The sequence below is a fragment of the Giraffa tippelskirchi genome, chromosome 1 (assembly GCF_054371585.1).
Source record: "Giraffa tippelskirchi isolate mGirTip1 chromosome 1, T2T-mGirTip1v1.2.pri, whole genome shotgun sequence".
Taxonomy (NCBI): Eukaryota; Metazoa; Chordata; class Mammalia; order Artiodactyla; family Giraffidae; genus Giraffa; species Giraffa tippelskirchi.
The window spans coordinates 66,478,420-66,497,039 of record NC_137275.1 but is presented as its reverse complement, the minus strand read 5'-3'; the positions used below and the strand labels follow the sequence as shown (position 1 = coordinate 66,497,039).

The 18,620-nt window shown below is 41.9% G+C and overlaps 2 protein-coding genes across 12 annotated transcripts in view; one reads left to right on the top strand and one right to left on the bottom strand.

Annotated features, from left to right (window-relative positions):
* The window catches only part of SEPSECS (Sep (O-phosphoserine) tRNA:Sec (selenocysteine) tRNA synthase), a 53,655-nt gene that overhangs the window by 34,543 nt on the left and 492 nt on the right, over positions 1 to 18,620 (bottom strand). For 2 of the 4 annotated variants that reach the window (XM_081541232.1, XM_081541489.1), the window contains exons 1-4: positions 5,024 to 5,277; positions 3,552 to 3,706; positions 1,710 to 1,828; positions 1,236 to 1,394 (exon numbers count right to left, since the gene is read on the bottom strand). In XM_081541232.1, coding sequence (XP_081397358.1) covers positions 1,236 to 1,394; positions 1,710 to 1,828; positions 3,552 to 3,706; positions 5,024 to 5,275 — 685 coding nt within the window. In that variant the 5' untranslated portion in view covers positions 5,276 to 5,277. Of the gene's footprint in view, positions 1 to 1,235; positions 1,395 to 1,709; positions 1,829 to 3,551; positions 3,707 to 5,023; positions 5,278 to 17,807; positions 17,909 to 18,039; positions 18,308 to 18,620 lie in introns of those variants that run through there. The other 2 variants (XM_081541322.1, XM_081541403.1) reach the window with 2 other exon arrangements.
* PI4K2B (phosphatidylinositol 4-kinase type 2 beta) overlaps positions 5,318 to 18,620 on the top strand; it is an 88,790-nt gene continuing 75,487 nt past the window's right edge. For 3 of the 8 annotated variants that reach the window (XM_081542848.1, XM_081542662.1, XM_081542019.1), the window contains exons 1-2: positions 5,318 to 5,441; positions 7,297 to 7,427. In XM_081542848.1, the coding sequence (XP_081398974.1) occupies positions 7,343 to 7,427 (85 nt within the window). In that variant the 5' untranslated portion in view covers positions 5,318 to 5,441; positions 7,297 to 7,342. Of the gene's footprint in view, positions 5,503 to 7,296; positions 7,428 to 11,858; positions 12,156 to 15,028; positions 15,072 to 18,620 lie in introns of those variants that run through there. The other 5 variants (XM_081542758.1, XM_081542561.1, XM_081542371.1 and 2 more) reach the window with 4 other exon arrangements.

Below are 18,620 nucleotides of genomic sequence, written 5' to 3'. Positions count from 1 at the left end.
AAAATAACTTTAAATTCTCAAATTCGACTTGACTCAATCAGGAAACCAAATACTAAAATGCCAATTTAAAATTTTTTCTCATCTATACTGTGATGTTGACCCAATCAGGAAGCCAAATACTAAAATACCAATTTAAAATTTTTTCTCATCTATACTCAGTGATGTCTGTATTCTTGTACTTTGATTCATGGTAATTATTTATGGGTATTCCACTCATGTACACACAACAAACATTCCTGAAGCACCTTGTATACTCCAGGGATTACTGCCAGCATTTCATATGTCATCCCATTTAATCCTGAAAACAATCTTCTGAAGTAGGTAATCATATCCCCATTTTAAAGAACAGGGGCATACAATGCAGCACTTCCACTTCTTGAGTGTATACTGAAAAGAATTCACAGCAGGGACTCAAACAGGATATGTACACCCATGCTCATAGCAGCATTATTCACCATAGCCAAAAGGTGGAAGCAACCCAAGTGTCCACCAGTAAATGAATGAACGAATAAACAAAATGTGAGATATATATATATGTAATACGCATGCACACGTGCACACACACACACACACAATGGGAGTCTTAAAAGAAGGACATTCTGGCACATGCTATAACATGGATGAACCTTAAAGATATTATGCTAAGTCAAATATGCCAGTTACAAAAGGATAAATAGTCTATAATTCCACCTATATGAAGGACAAATTCATAGACAGAAAGTAGAATAGTGATTCCTATGGACCTGGGGTGGAGGGGAGGGGAGAGTTACTGTTTAATAGGTAGCATTTCAGTTTAAGAGGATGAAAAAGTTCTGTAGAGAGACGGTAGTGATGGTTCAAACATGATGAATGTACTTAATATCAAGAAACTATATGTTTAAAATCAGTTAAAATGATAAATTTTGTTACGTATGTTTTACAATTAAAAAAATGGAATAGCAACAGGACTAGTTGGTAGCTCAGATGATAGAGAGTCTGCCTGCAGTGCGGGAGATCCAGGTTCGATCCCTGGGTCGGGAAGATCCCCTGGAGAAGGAAAGAGCAATCCACTCCAGTATTCTCGCCTGGAAAACCCCATGGATGGAGGAACCTGGCAGGCTACAGTCCATGGGGTCACAGAGACAGACACGACTGAGTGACTTCACTTTAGTTTCTTTTTCACTTATTTGTCTCTATATAAAATGTTCAAATTTTCTGTGATATTGAAGACATATATGCTGCTTCTCTTTTTTTACCTGCAGTGATCATGGATTTAAAGCAAGACTTCTGGTCTATTCGTGGCCATATAATATACTTTGCCTTTGGTCTTCTGTGTCGTAATGTTAAGAAACACAGGGTTAGACTCATACCAGTTGCCATTGGAACTACAAAGCAGCTAGTCACTGTATGGACACCTACAAATAAGAAGAAAAACAGAAATTAGTTATTACATTGAAAAACTAGCATCCTTCTTAAAAAAATTATATACTTCTATCAAATAAAAAGAGTTATAAACTTAGTACTTCTTCTGTATTCCTGCTGAGGAAGCTCACTGCTAAATTCATCCTCCAGACTTATGGCTCTTACTTTCCATCTTATTCTAAAGGTTTTATATATATCTTTTCAAAAGTCATTTATACTCCTTTTGGAAAGAAGCATTAATAAAAGAAATTAGGCAAAGGTTTGTGCGACTGGTCAGCCAAAAGTATTATGATTAACATAGTACATACCAGCCAATTTTATGATGTCCAGGACCAAAGAATTGGTAATTTTGTTCAAAAGGCTAGAACCTGCAGCTTTGGGTTGCACAGCAGAAATATCACCTGATCGTCCAATTCCATGAATGAACCTAAGCAAAAAATGGGCCAACAACTGGACAAAAATGTTCAGTGTTAAGTAATCCACTGTATAAGTATACAAATAACCAAATAAACACTATATTTGACTATTAATAATGTGGAAATATCTAGTTAAATCAAAACAAATTCATCAATTATGCTGTGGTTGCTAGTCTTCAAAGATGGCCACTATCAATTCCTTTTCTCTCTATGCCCATATGCCACTGCCGCACCAAGAGATGGAGTCTAATTCCCCTCAACTTGAATCTGGGCTGGCCTCAGTGATTTGTTTGGTCTGGAAGAATCAAGCAGACATGATGGTGTGGAACTTCTGAGCTAGGTCATAACAAGTCTTAAAGCTTCTACCTGGCCTCTTGAAGGGTTTGCTCAAGGGGAGGCTGGGAACAGGAGGAGAGGGTTTCTCTCTTGAAATCCAGCTGCCATGCTGGTGGAAATCCAAGTCAAGCCACTTGGAGAGGCCATCTCAAAGTGACTGAACTTGGATAAACTGCCCAGTTGAACCTTCAGATGACTAAACTCTCAGCCGGACTGTATACATGAGAGACCTGAAGCAATAATTACCTGCTGAGTCCAGGTAACCTATAGAACTGTGAGAGACAACAATAAGTGACTGCTTTAAGGCACTATGTTTTGAGGTAGTTTGTTATACAGCAATGGAAAACCAGAATATATGCAATATTAAATTCTCTTCTTTCTTTCCATTTCCCTAATTAGAGCAGTGAGCTAAGTTCCAACAGAGATGAACTGATGTTTCAAATATTGCCTTAAGTTTAGAAGAATTATATGCTCCTTGAAAATTAGTGTACAAACCATTCATTTTAAATTTATTTATCATTTACAGTTGCCTAAATTAGAAACTCTGCACATAGGAATTATCACAGAACACTAGTGTCATACTCCATGCAACCTCAGGTACAAAGCTTTTTCTTAACATATATTATCAACCATGTTATCAGCTTATTTTTAACCATGAATTTTTCATCTAGGTCATACATTCACTATCATTAGCTCTGACAATAGTTTGGGCTGAAATAAAATTCTACTATCCCGAGGAAAATTTCATCATGATTTAAAATCATGGAAGACATGAGTTTTAAAGAGTTTACCTAAATTTCAAGGAAAGGTTGAAGAACAGAGAAATGATTGTATTTTGAACCACTGACAACTAAATCATTGTCAGAAATGATGGAATAATGTTTTCTGAAATAATACAAAAGAAAAAAGTGATTTAATAACCTGAAATTAAATATAATATACCTTTCCTACACCTACTGCAACAAAGCAGGATACTCATATAATGGGATTCAATTTAGATGTGAGTGAATGATGGAAAGTTGTATCCATATAGCATTCTATAAAAAAATTTGCCATGTTAGAAAAGAAACGTGGAAAACTATAAACAACCCTAATACATTTTAAACTCTTATAACCAAATAGGTTTATTAGGTTAAACACTGTTAACACAACATACAGCCAGTATTTTTAACAACCTAGACCTGATAGGATAACCACCACATACTAGAACTTTTACCCTACTGTCTTAAAAAACACCTACTCAGATAAATTGTTTCCATCTCCCCGTTGCAGCTAGTTCACATGTCCATTTAAACAAGAAGCAGGTTACAAACGAACATTTTATAATTTAATATTAATACTGCCACCATGGTTTTTAACAAGGAAAAAAGAAATGCTTTGTACTTAAAAAAAACATACCTGTAATGTCGCCGAGCAACTAATGCTGATGCCACTCTTCCTTCCCTTTCTCCCACACCACAATTGCCCAGGAAATTGTTGCTGTCCATAATTGCAAGCTCATGTAAAAAGAGTTCAAGTGTACTTTCATCCCAACCATTCTCTGGACACTTGCCCTTAAAAAAGGAGGGGAAAAAAAGCTTATGACTGTATTTAAAAAACCGTCATTCCCTAGAACTCTACTTCAACGAACTTTAAAACTTTTCCATGCACATTCTGCCATGCTCCTTGCTTTCTAAAATTCAGACATGAATTCAGCATTATGAAGAAACCCTCAGAAGGCAAAATGTTTGTAACAATGCATTAATATCTACAGACTGGTACAAGAAGTGATGATAATTGCATACAATGAGATTTACTCAGGTTTAAAGCTGTAACGAAAGTAACTGAAGACAAATAAAACTTATCTTCAACTAGGATTTTTCAAACCAGGGTGTTAAAACTGGGGTTGCCAAACTGTACTGAGATTAAAATTCAGGATGCTGGCAAGAACCAGGAGAACTGTTAAGCTCCTCAGCAATACTTGCTTTGAGTTAGAATGTTGTTCAGTCACTAAGGGGTCCGACTCTTTTGAGACCCCAAGGACTGCCGCACCCCAGGCTCCTCTGTCCTCGACTATCTTCCAGAGTTTCCTCAAATTCCTGTCCATCCCGTGGGTGCTACCTAACCATCTCATCCTCTGCCCCCCCCTTCTCCTTTTGCCTTCAATCTTTCCCAGCTTCGCGGTCTTTTCCTCAGGTGACCAAAGCATTGGAACTTCAGCATCAGTCCTTTCAATGACTATTCAGGGTTGATTTCCTTTAGGATTGACTGATTTTAAGTGCCTTGTTTCGTCGCTAAGTCCTGTCTGACTGAGACCCCATGGACTGTAGCTCGTCAGGCTCCTTTGTCCATGGGGATTCTCCAGGCAAGAAAATTGGGAGTGGGTTGCCATTTCCTTCCCCAGGAGGTCTTCCCGACCCAGGAATGGAACGCACGTCTCCCGCATTGGTGGGTGGATTCTTCGCCACCAGGTAAGCCCTTCCAGTTAATAAACTTAAGCTTATATAAACATCACGTGTTTCCTAGGAGTAGTGAAAGTTGGAAGAGGCAAACTTTGCCCTATCCGCAAACAAAAAAGTAAATCACGTGGTCCCTCCCACTCGCTTCTCCAACCCGAAGTTGGGGGGAAAAGGGGGGAGGGAGGGCTCAAATTCCCGAACACCTCGCATCCCCTAATAACGCTCTCTGGGTTTTGCGGCACTGGCGAAGCTGAGAAGGAACTGAGCGGTGCAAGCCGGCATAGGGCAATGCCAATCTGCGACAGGATCTGGGGACAGGGTTCAGACAGCAAATACGAGCGGGTGAGGCAAGACCTGAAACTAACAGGGGCGCTGGGCGGAGCCGGAGCCTGGGGGGCGCGGCGGTTAGGGAGGGACCCGAGAGCCCAGTACCTTCTCCAGAAGTAGCCGCATGAGGTGCTCGTGCGAGCGGCGGGCCTCACAGCCCTGCCGCACGTAAGCCGGCGACACCAGCCGCTCGCCCGCCGCGAAGAGCTCGCGGTTCATGTCCGTAGTGGCGACAGCTGTTGGAGACCGGAGAACAACTAACACACAACAAATACACCCCGGAACCAGGAGGCGACTGGCCTCCTGGACGGTACGGGAAGGCCTTGGGACAAAAACCTCCGTCTCGCTCTTGCACATGCGCGAACCGCTCCTAAGAGTGTGCCTGAAGACGAAGCATTTGCGCATGCGCAAGGGTGTCTGGGCATTTGGCAGGCTTCAACCAGTACGGAAAATTAGCCCTGCTCACGGACTTGAAGGAAGCACTTTGCACCTGAGAGGACCGGCTGAGGAGAGTTAGGGCCAAGTGAGTGGCTTCCCTGAAGAAAAATTTCCTAGGTTACGCTGTATTCCAGTCCTGTTGAATGGTGAGATATCTGAGTCTGCTCTTCAGCCTTACTCAAGCCATGTTTCTCAAGATTCCAGACCCGTTGTCCCTTCCTTCATAGATCTCAACATTGACAGTTGTCTGGAAAACCTATTTGAAATAGCAATGCCCCCACTCGTTTTCTCCTTTGCACCACAGAATTTTTGGCCATAACGCTTATCATCCACCTCCTGATATGAGACGTTTTTTACAAACACACACATTCACACACACGTACACCCAAAAGAATGTAAACCCTCTAAAGAGCAGGGCCTTGATATTTGCTGTGGTACTCCCTCAAATGCCTGGAAAAGTGCCCACAAAATAGTAGGGGTTCAAAAAGTTTTTAAAATATTGAATTAATGAGTTACTTTTGACTTTTCAACAACCTAGCACTAGGTGCTTGAGATGGAGATGAAAAGGCAGGATCCCTCCCATTGATTTCCTTGCAATCTTCACTCTAGGTGAGCCTACAGTAATTCTTGAAATCACTCTTGTCTAGTGGTATGCTGGGTTCCATTTACAATAGTTCATATTCTCTTTCAAGAGGTGCTTGTTAAATGTTCAATAATTTTGTGAGTTGGTTTTTAAATACAGTGTCTCTTAATTGTAAGTTTACAATTAAGCCAGTTGTCTTAAAAGCAAAATATAGTAAACACTCAAACTCATAATTTCCTAATTATTTTTCTACGTTATACTATTACCTGTGCTCTTGAGATTATTTGCATCTGCTGTACTGTATGGTGGAAACAGGATATAATGGCGCCTTACTTCACATCTCTTTCCAACTACCTGTTTAGTGGCATCCTACTGATAAATTAAAACTGGCCAGGGTGGGAGTATTTACACCATGGTAAATCCCATGGACAGAGGAGCCTGGTAGGTTGCAGTCCATGGGGTCACTAAGAGTCGGACACTACTGAGCAGCTTCACTTTCATTTTTCACTTTCATGCACTGGAGAAGGAAATGGCAACCCACTCCAGTGTTCTTGCATGGAGAATCCCAGGGACGGCAGAGCCTGGTGGGCTGCCGTCTATGGGGTCACACAGAGTTGGACACGACTGAAGCGACTTAGCAGCAGCAGCAATCCACTGAAATCAGTAATCTCTACAAATCAGACCCTTCTCTCCCAATCCCCCACCCCCACCACACCCCACTCCCCTGGGACTCATTGTTTAACAGGTAACCTGGTGGCTCAGACAGTAAAGAATCTTTTTGCAATGCAGGAGACCTAGGTTTGATCCCTTGGTTGGGGAGATCCCCTGGAGAAGGAAATGGCAACCCACTACACTGTTCTTGCCTGGAGAATTCTATGGACAGAGAAGCCTGGTGTACTACAGTCCATGGGGTCCCAAAGAGTCGGACACAACTGAATGACTAAAGCTTTCACACTCAACCACTGTTCCTACTGTGTGTTCCCAGACCATCCTGCCATTTATCAGCCATGATACTTGCCAAATTGCATTTCAGTCGATAATTTTCTGTCTTCCTCAACTAGAATGTGTGCTCCTCATTGACGAGGGTTATGTTTGATACCTGTGTTCAAAGCACAGCACTGAACACTATATAATAGATGTTCCACAGCTTCCCCTTGCCAACAGTCTCCAATCAGAACACACCTGAACCCTTCCCCTTTTCTAACATAAAGCTTTTCCACTCCCCTGCCTGCCTTTGAGTCGGTCAAATGCAAGTGATGATGACTAAATCTCTTGCACTAGCAAGTTCTGAATTTGTTTCAGAACTTGCTAGTTCTGAAGTTTCTGTTATTTGGATGGTTTTCATTCCTTTCCACAGTTTTCCTGGAGACTCCACTGAGAAATGATCTGCTCTGTCCATCACCATGGACCCCAGCCTTCAGCAGGATGAGGTTCTCACAGATACCCTAATGCGCCCCTGCTTGTGGCTGTCAAGTCTGTGTCAACATGGTAAGTAAGTGCCAAATCTGGGCTCCACTGTTTTTGTGTTGAGTTCTTCAACTATTTATTCTAAGTTTGGTGCCCAGGTTTTGTTATTGGTTCCCATATATTTGACATCCTTGGAATCAGACAGGTCCTTTCCATGCTTTTTGGTTCTCTTTTATACTTCTATTTTGTATTGTGCTGTTTGAAAGTGTTGTCGTAAGAAGAATAATCATAAAATAGAACACAGGCACAGGTCCTCTAAACCTGTTGTTCGAACCAGTGTCACAGACTGATGAGTATTGATCTAATGAGGGCTGTTCTTACCAGACCAGCATCCATTTGGATAAACTTTGTTGTGAGTCACCAATGAAACTGGATGAGATTCTCCTTTCATCTTGATTTTTGTTCTAAGAGTTTGCCTTTGATCTAGAGGGTATTCACTCAAATTTTCCACCTGCCAAGAGTAGAAAATTTGTTGGGTCTGTGTTCAGAGTGGTCTTGAAACACAAAGAGAACAAACATCTCTTTTAACCAACTACCGCCAGCTCTCCTGAGGTCATCTAAGCTTACAATCTCTTTTCCTCCAGGAAAAATGGCTGCTTCTTACGTGCAGATGGTCAGCCTCATCAATTCCTGGTAAACAGGGATGCTGCTATTAGTAAATTAAACCCTGTCATTTTTGCTCAGCTATCTGTATTTATTCACCTCAAGTGTTCTAAGATGAGTCAGTATATTGAAAGTGTTTTCCTTTTTCAGAAAGGTACTCTGAAAAGGGAAAAAAGTTCTTCAATAGCTTCATTTACTGTCATTTCTAAATACAAAAATCCCTTTTGTCTATATGTGCATAAGTAATCTGGACAAACCTTTGGGGTTTTAATTCAACTTCAAGGGAACCATCAAAAATCTATTGCCAGACTCGACCTCGTTGCAAAGATTTATCCCCCATAGTAGTAGCTGTTGCTTAAAAAAATAAGTAATTGTTGATGTTTTTACTGAACTAGCTCTAGGATCCTCATTTGACCCTATATCTCCTCCTATAGCACAGACATTAATGCTGGCTGAGAACATGCAACACTTTTCAGCCCGCTGATTAACCTCCTGTGACATTGTTACTCTTATACTCTCACATTACTAACTAATCACCACTCCAACACTGAATTTTGCCACTCTGCCAGAGGAAGGTGAATGGCACAATTGTCTTGCCTTTGTTAGGGGATGTTCTGTACATGACTCAAACGTATTAGAGAATGCCACTGAGAACTGTGGTCTAATATTATTTGTTGATGGCTCATACCTCAAAGGAGAAGGCAGTGGCACCCCACTCCAGTACTCTTGCCTGGAAAATCCCATGGACGGAGGAGCCTGGTAGGCTACAGTCCATGGGGTCGCGAAGAGTCGGACACGACTGAGCGACTTCACTTTCACTTTTCACTTCCATGCACTGGAGAAGGAAATGGCAACCCACTCCAGTATTCTTGCCTGGAGAATCCCAGGGACGGAGGAGCCTGGTGGGCTGCCGTCTATGGGGTCGCACAGAGTCGGACACGACTGACGTGACTTAGCAGTAGCAGCAGCATACCTCAAAACTGAATCTGGAGGTTATCAAGCAGGATATACTATCACTAACTTAAGCTCTCTTTTGGAAATTGGTCCTCTGCCTGAGGTAAAAATCAGCTCAAATGGCAGAACTTTATTGTGCTTAATAGAGCTAGTCAGTTAACCGAAGACCAGAGAGTAAACATACTTAGAAAGATAGAATGTAAGCTTTTGGAGTACTACCTGACTTTGAACACAATGCTGGAAGTCTCATTTTAAAAATGGACAAGTTAGTAAACTTAAGAAGCATTCCTACTTCTTAGAGGGGTGACTGTTATGCAAATGGAGGCTCATACAGAAAGAGTGTATGCTTGTGTGAGTGCTAAGTTGCTTCAGTCCTGTCAGACTCTTTGCAACCCTATGGACTATAGCCTGCCAGGCTCCTCTGCTCATGGGATTCTCCAGGCAAGAACACTGGAGTGGGTAACGATTCCCTTCTCCAGGGGCTCTTCCCCCAACCAGGGATCCAACCTGCATCTCCTGCATTGCAGGCAGATTCTTTATATATTTACTTAAAACTGCTTTGGTGATGTCTAGAATGGAACCTCCTGGAAAACAAACTATGACTATTTATTCACCTACTCTTCTAGCAATTAGCGTGGTGTCTGGCACATGGTAAGCATTCACAGATTTGAATGAATAAACAATTAGAATGAATCCCAGAGATTGCTTATCATTTGGTTGGTTGCTGAATGAACCCAGATATGAAGAGAGGGGAGAGAGTCAGAGACAAATCAGTGACAGCTCATGAGATGAGGGTATTTCAAATTAAGGAGATATTTTCCAAAGACAGATGCAAATAAACAAATAGTGACCATATCACTTTGTCATTCCATTCACATGTGTTCTAAATGTTCAGGCTAGGCGAAATGACAAGCCTCACAAAGCATGGCAGGATATGGCTGTCGTCAACCTCATTAATGAGACCTCTTAAGCAATTTGAAGCAAAATACCTTTCACACCAATGTCAGGCTTCAAAGAGGAGTTGGAAGTAGGAAGTAAGGGAGTGGTAGAATCAGTAACTAGGTTTCTCAGAAAAGTCTCCTGTGATTAGAACAAGAAAAAAGAAATGTAGTAATTGCATTTTGCTAAGACTCAGAATTCAGAGAACCTGGTCTTGCCTTCATCTGTATTTCAGATGGAGAGAGGTGAAATAAGAGTAGATGTGGATGTAGCAGAAGGGAAATGAAGACCTTTCTTGGGATGAGTAAAGCAATTCTTTCTCCAGAAGGAGGAGAGGTGGGTAGAGAAAGCTTCCTCCAAGCAGGAAAACTGAGATTACTGCAATTCCTTCAAAAGCAGGGACCAAGAGGAAAGCTGTGGGAGACTTCTCAGGAGGCTGTTAACTGGCCCAGAGCCTGAGGCTCGCTGCACTTAACAGAGAGTGAGGAGAGTTTCAGAGGCCCTTGGCTCAGAGTGATGGTGGGTGGGGGAGCAGTGATAAAGATTTGGGTGGCTGGTGGTCAAGTAGCAGTGAGAAAGTAGCCTCTGGAATCAGGCAGATGGAACTCAGAGCCTGGCTCCTCCTCTTCCTCCAGCATGTGTGTGTTAGTCGCTCAGTCGTGTCCGACTCTTTGTGACCCCGTGGACTGTAGCCCACCAGGCTTCTCTGTCCATGGGATTCTAGAGTGGGTTGCCATTCCCTGCTCCAGAGAATCTTCCCGACCCAGGGCTCGAACCCTGCTCTCCTGCATTGCAGGCAGATTCTTTAGCATTTGAGCTATAGGGAAGTCAGCACCAGCATAAACTTGTGCAATTTGCCCGTCTCTCTAGAGAGACCCCACTAATAGTGCAGGGAAGGAATGACAGGTGTAAAGAACTCAGCCCAGTACTTACACTGACGGAGCACTCAGCAAGTGGGAGGCCTTGGTCTCTGCTGTTGCAGCCATTTGTGTCACCTGACCCTGAGTGTGGAGAGTGTGGACTGTCTCGCTCAGCCTCCTTCTCATGGGCCTTACTAGAAGTGAAAGTGTCAGTCACTCAGCCGTGTCCAATTCTTTGTAAACTCAGGGACTGTAGCACACCAGGCTCCTCTACCCATGGAATTCTCCAGGCAAGAATACTGGAGTGGTTTGCGGTTCATTTCTCCACTGTATCTTCCCAATCCAAGTCTCCTGCATTGCAGGCAGACTTTTTACTGTCTGAGGCACCAGGGAAGCCCCCTTACTAGAAACTGGACAATTACAAACTACATTCTCTGGACTCCCAACTAGCACTCTAGAAACAAATTAAGTTTAGCCATTTAGATGTACTCCCATGAGACTTAGAAGGTGGAAGACATTTCCTGCTTTTTTTTTGACTATTGATTGTCACTGGCAAACAAGGCAGTAGAGACATGGAATTTTTGGTCCTGGGATCCAGAGACAGTATGGCCTCTTGATACCAGGAACACAGTCTCAGCTCTGGGTTCTTGACATCAGCAGCCCTAGCACTGGCCCCAGAGGTGGTAGCTCCCCTGGTAGGTCAATTCTGTAGTGTTCTAGAATGCATTTCCAGAGGCCCAGTCTAGAGTCCATATCCTTTGACCCCTCAGTGATTTTGTAAACACCTTATTCCCTTCATTCAGTCCCTTCACAGTTAAATACTAGAGCCATGTCCACTACCAGCACTCAATCCTGACTACTACACTAGGTGTTTGGATTTATTTCTTTCACAATCTCAATTGTTGTCACATTTTTCACATGTGGAAAAAAAAGTGTTTTTAAAGCATCATTCACTTTACCTGGTAACATTATCCTCCCGGAGTTATTTGCACCTCCTGGAATATTGACCAATTACCTCATCCCTCTGTAACTAAGTCTGAGGCATTGTCATCTCCTGGTGACAGCTGCCCAAACTGCTACTGTGATGCTGGGGAGGGAGTAATCAGAGTCAGAATAATCAGAATAGAACAGTCTTCACAATCCCAAACCAAGAAAAGGGAGCCAAATCAATACTGATGTGCTTATGCAATATTGAAAGTGGAGTCATTGACAAAGAAGAATTTCTCCAGTACTGCTCAAAAGAGATGGAGTACTAATGACTAAATGAGTCTTTCGGTCAGCTTGGCAGATTTAGCCTTTTCATCAAGAATGACTCACCGTGCCTCATCAGTGACTGTATTGCTTTAAAATAACCACTCCCTTTGCAATGGACTCAAATCCTCCTCAGAAGGAAGTAAGTAAATATACTCTGCAACCTTTTCATCTTAGTTTCCCTGTTGATAAAAGACCATGCTACCCATCTGACACTTGAGCTGGTGTGGTTGTAACTTCTCTATCTCCCTAGACACTAATGAGTTAGCATTCTAGATTTTTTTTCAGCTTTTTGTGAGTCTGGAATCATTTTATCAATGATTCAGTTTTCCAGAGTCTGAAAACTTGTACAGAGAAGTGAGAATAGCTTGTGAACTTACTGATCTGAATCAAAACTCTGAGCTCATCTCTATGAGAAGCCCTTAAAAGCACGACTTGCATTCCAAAGTGGACAAACATACTCTCTTTGTTCAGTTCCTAATTACCTGAATGTGGCATATTCAACACTATTTATTTTCATTCCATTAGAAAACTAATTGAAAAGGCTGCTGCTGCTGCTGCTGCTGTCACTTCAGTCGTGGCCTACTCTGTGTGACCCCATAGATGGCAGCCCACCAGGCTCCTCTGTCCCTGGGATTCTCCAGGCAAGAACACTGGAGTGGGTTGCCATTTCCTTCTCCAGTGCATGAAAGTGAAAAGAGAAAGTGAAGTCGCTCAGTTGTGTCCGGCTCTTAGCGACCCCAGGGACTGCAGCCTACCAGGCTCCTCTGTCCCTGGGATTCTCCAGGCAAGAATACTGGAGTGATTTGCTATTTCCTTCTCCAGTGCATGCATGCTAAGTCGCTTCAGTTGTGTCCGACTCTGTGTGACCCCGTGGACAGCAGCCCACCAGGCTCCTCTGTCCATGGAATTCTCCAGGCAAGAGAACTGGAGTGGGTTGCCATTTCCTTCTCCAAATTGAAAAGGCTAGGCTCTTGAGTTCAAGAGATATGGATTCAAATCCTGATCTTAGGCTTCCTAGCTCTGTGATCAAGTTACTTTACTTCTCTGTTTTTCATTTTCCTAACGTGTAAAACAAACCAATAAGAATACCTACTTTTAATGCAGATGGCCAACAAGTGCATGAAAAGATGTTCAACATCACTAATCATTAGAGAAAGGCAAATCAACACCGCCATGCCATACCACCTCACATCTGTCAGGATGGCTATTGTCAAAAAGAATACAAATAATAAATGATGCCAAGGATGTTGAGAGAAGGGAACCTCCCTGCGCTGTTGGTAGGCATGTAAATTGGTGCAGCCACTATGGGGAAAATGCTATGGAGTTTTCTCAAAAAAAACTAAAAGTAGAACTACTGTATGTGTGTGTGTATGTGTGTATGTTAGTCACTCAGTCATGTCTGACTCTTTGCAACCCCAGGGACTGTAGCCCACCAGGCTCCTCTGTCCATGGAATTCTCCAGGCAAGAATATTGGAGTGGGTGGCCATTCTCTTCTCCAGGGATCTTCCCAACCCAGGGATCAAACCTAGGTCTCCCACATTGCAGGCAGATTCTTTACTTTCTGAGCCACCAGGAAGCCAGAACTATTATATGACCCAGCAAGTCCACTCCTGGGTGTATATTTTTTTTTAAAAAAGAAACACTAATTGAAAAGATACATGCACCTTAATATTCATAACACACACACAATGTTGCATTACCTCATACCTCAGCCGTAAAAAAGAATGAAATTTTTCCATTCCCAGTGACATGAATGGACTTCAAATTTAAATTATTTGCTGAATGTCACAGGAATGCAAAGATGAGCCAGCCATAATCAAAATCCTTTAGAAATATCTTATCTAGTGAGGTAGGATGCAACCTGTGTATAAGTAACAATGAGTCTGAATGTCTGAATAGCTGTGCTGTGTAACTCAAGATCTCATCCAACTTAGACAACAAGCTTAAGTAGGACATACTTTTTGAAACTGGACCAGGTCTCTGTCCAGTGATAGGTAGAAGGAGTGTTCCAGGAGGAGGGCAGTAGAAGAGTAATAGTATGGAGATAAAAATAAGCCTGATGGGACTTTTGGAGGGCAGGGAAGTGGATGTTAAAGGCCAACTCAAACTTGAACAGTCGGATTGCAAAAGCAACCACAAATACTTCCCCATCCAGCATCCACAACTTAGGTAATTCTATCCCACATTGACACTGGACTTGGTCATGCAGCTCTTTTTGACCAGTGGGATGGATGGCAGCAAATGTGATTCAGGTAGAGACATGAGAAGAGCTTACATGTGTAGGCTGATCCACCCTATACGTGGAACCTTTCTGCTGCCACGTGAACAATCCTGCTTTAGCCAGTTGGAAGGTGATGAGAAACATGTGGTCCAGTACCCTCCATTGCCCAAGTCAACAGTCAGCACTGCCAGGGGAACAGCAGTCTAGCTCCCTGCAGCTGGCCATAGATCAAGAACAAGCCCAGTCAACACCAGCAAGGGAATCACTCAGTGGGGCTGATGCCAGGGAACTGTGAGCATGTTAATGGTTGTTGTTTTAAGCCAATGCATTTGGCGTGGCTTGTTAAACAGCAAAAGCCTGCTGATAATGAGAATGAGAGATATTCAGAGGTGGGGGCAGGTGAGCAAATATGACATGCTGTGCAGATAGATGTATGCTTTTGAAATTGTAGGCACATTGTAAATAATAGATTAAGCAAAATAATTGTTAATTTCAACAACATTCTCAGGTAATTCTTTGGCACTATTAAAGTTTGAGAAGCACTAACCTGTCCTAAAAATGCAAACTGAATCCACATTGACCACTAACCTAGTCTTTCCTTTTCTAGTCAGATAGTTTTACTTCTTTAGACACTTTAGTATACCTTTCTTCGTGCCTGCTTCCTACTATAGCTTTAGTAAAAATAAAACACACATCAACCCTCCCCCCTGCAAAACAACAAAAAAAACCTCACCATTATCCTTTGATATTATCAAGAAACTGTATGTATGTGTTTTATTTCCCCATCCAGGTTTTGAACTAATTAAGAAGTAAGACAAAGGATAAAGCAGAAGGTAAGATATTATCTTACCTAAGATATTATCTTTATCACTGATAAAGTCTAGGTTAGAGACATGCTAAACAGGCTTCCCTGGTGGCTCTGACCATAAAGAATCCACTTACAATGCAAAGGACGTGGATTCGGTCCCTGGGTTGGGAAGATCCACTGGAGAAGGAAATGGCTACCTACTCCAGTATTCTTGCCTGCGGGATTCCATGGACAGAGAAGCATGGCAGGCTACACAGTCCATGGGATCACAAAGAGTTGGACCAGACGAGCTACTAACCCACACACAAACACAAATGGGATTCCCCTACAGCATCCAGAATTAACCAGACTTAACCATAGTGAGTGCTGGCCCAGGGCAGTCTCCCCAAAGAGAAGGAAGAAGGAAGCTCTAGCTAGGGGAAAGGGAAGAGTTAGTGAGGGACTGGAGAGAGCCAGAAGAGTTGCCTCTGCATAAAAGAAACTCTGGGAATGGGGACAGATATCAGTATGTGTGTGGTGGTGGGAAGAGAGATATGTTTTGTATAATGTTGTCATAGGCTTCCCTTGTGGCTTAGCTGATAAAGAATCCACGTGTAATGTGGGAGACCTGGGTTTGATCCCTGAATTAGGAAGATCCCCTGGAGAATGGAAAGGCTACCCACTCCAGTATTCTGGCTTGGAGAATTCCATGGACTGTATAGTCCAGGGGGTCGCAAAGAGTTGGACACGACTGAGTGACTTTCACTTTCTGCTCCTACCACCACTTGGATAACAACAAAGAAAAGAAAGAAAAAAGAATGTTGTCATCCTAATTGCTTAGAAGTCTCTTAAGAGCCAAATTCTTTAGAAATGATGTTTAATAATGATTGATGGTGTAATCTTTTGCTAAAAGGAAATAATATTGTAATTTGTGATTTTAAAAAATTAGATGGAGTTTAGGCTGAATAGTTATGATAACAAAGAACATGTTTGAAAGTTTATGAACAGAATAATACCAAACTGAGGTGAATGAAAAGCAATGTAGATTTGAGGGAAGCAAGAATTTATTTATGAAGATTGATATTTGGCCCAGGAATGGAAACACCCATCAATGACTTCCATGTGACTTCCAACCCTATGACTTTGAGTTGCCCTAAGACACTGTACTATAACTATTAATAATGATCATGGTAACAATAGTTAAGCTTTTTGAGCACTTACTGTGGGCCTGATACTGAACTATAAGACCAATATTTTATTTAAGCCTCATAACAAGACAGTGAGGTCAGTATTTTTATTACCACTATTCTCATTCTGTGGATGAGGAAATCAATACTTAGAAAGGTTAATGACTCATCTAAGGTCATATAACTAGTAAGTGATAGAGTGAGGATTCAAACCAGGGCACCAGTTTTATGGTCATCTATACTCATGATCTTCATTTTAACTAACTTTTTATTATTTCCATTTCAAGTGTAATACATTTTTGGTATATCCCCCCCCCCAATTAGAAAATTCAGATTTTAAAAAAGAGAAGAAAATAAAAATCACCTATAGTTTTTCAGAGAAAGATAACTGTTATTAAAATTGTTGTATATACTCATCCAGTCTCTCTTCTGTGCACATATCTACTACTTCTGTTGTTGTTTTACAAAAGAGGGAATATATTGTATATGTTTCATTACCTGCCTTTCATACTTTAACAATGTGTTATAAACATTTTCCATGTCATTCTAAAGCACATTTTCTTCTGTAATACCATTTTAAACATCGTATTTTATAATGTTATGAATTCATTATAATGTATTTAACCAATCTCCTATTACAGGTTATTTGGATTGTTAAAATATTTTCACTGTTTTAAACAATTCTGTGGTGAACGTTTTTATAGCGTCATCTTTGCATTCATCCTTATTTCAGACATTATTTTTGTCTACCCCAAAGCCATTTCTTCTCCTGGTTTTTCCTCCTAAGGAAACCTCAATTTTTAGAAGTTAGAAGAGAGATGTCCTTTGAACTAGACAACTTTCCTCGACCCCTGTTGCGATTTAGTGTGGCCACATGACTGAGTTCACACATTCAGTGGGGTGTAAGTGAAAGCAATCAGGCCATTTCTAGTCAAATCTCAAAGAAGTAGCTGTGCTTCCCCCATTCTCTATGTACCCATCCTCTAGAGAGGTACAGCTGCAGCTGTGCATGGCCCCAGAGGGTAGCTGTGTTAGGCAGGGTTCGCTAGAGAAACAGAACTAATAAGATATATATAGAGAGAGAGGGAGAGAGATTTACTATCAGGAATTGGCTCACATGGCTAGGGAGGCTGAGAAGTCTGACATCTATAGATGGCAAACTGGAGCTCCAGGAAAGCAAATAGTACAGTTCTAGTCCAAGTCCAAAGACCTAAGAACCCGAAGAGCCTATGGTGAAAATTCCGATCCATATCTGAATCCAAACACAGGAAAAGACTGATGGCGCAGCTCACAGACAGTCAGGCAGAGAGAAAGAATTCTTTCTTAATCAGCCTTTTATTTTGTTTAGGACTTTAATGGATTCGATAAGGCCTGACCACATTAGGGACGGCAATCTGCTTTACTCAGTGTACTGATTCAAATATAATCTCATCCAGAAACACCCTCACAGACACACTCAGAGATAATGTTTAACCAAATCTCTGGGCACCCTTGACCCAGTGCAGCTGACACATAAAATTAACCATCAAAGTGACAGAGTCAGAAGATGAAGAGAGTGTAGGTACTTGATTGCCAGTTGAAGGAGAAATGCTCACCGGACAGAAGATCTTCCTTGAACTCTTCTTTCAGTAAAAAATAAACTCTATCATGTTGAAGTCATTATACGAATATTTCTGCTCTCCCATAATAGATGTTGCTGAAAAACCACACATTCAGCAAAATTATACATTCAAAATAATGCTTTTAGGAATATTATATTTATAGTCAGACCACTAAAAATGTATGAAAGTTTATAAGGAGGGCATGAACAAAACCAGTCATTGGTACCTGGGGAGACAACTTGGACAGTTCAGTCAGGAAGCTCAGCATGGGTGGAAGTTGCTCCAAGGCTATTAAGATGCTAATTGTATGGAATTATAGATGGAGAACGGATTAGCTATTGCTTAGGGTTAGAGACGGTGGTGGACTTCCCAAGTGGTGCAGTGGTAAAGAATCCGCCCACCAATGCAGGAGACCCAAGAGATGTGCTTTCAATCCATGGATCGGAAAGATCCCTTGGAGTAGGAAATGGCAACCCACTCCAGTATTCTTGCCTGGAAAATTCCATGGACAGAAGAGCCTGGCAGGCTACAGTCCATGAGGTCACAAAGAGTCTGACACTGGTGAGTGGCTGAGCACATACACACACAGAGACGATGGGAGAGGAGGCTGGCTATGGCTGTGAAGTAGTAGCACAGGGGAGCCTTGGGTGATGGAAGAGCTATGTAGCTTAGTGTCAGTAGTAGTTATGCTAATTTACACGTGTGATAGATTTGCATAGATCTACACACACACACAGCACACACAGTGTGGGTAGAACTGGTCAAATTTGAAGAAGCTCCATAGCTCATACCAGCCACCAGTATCAG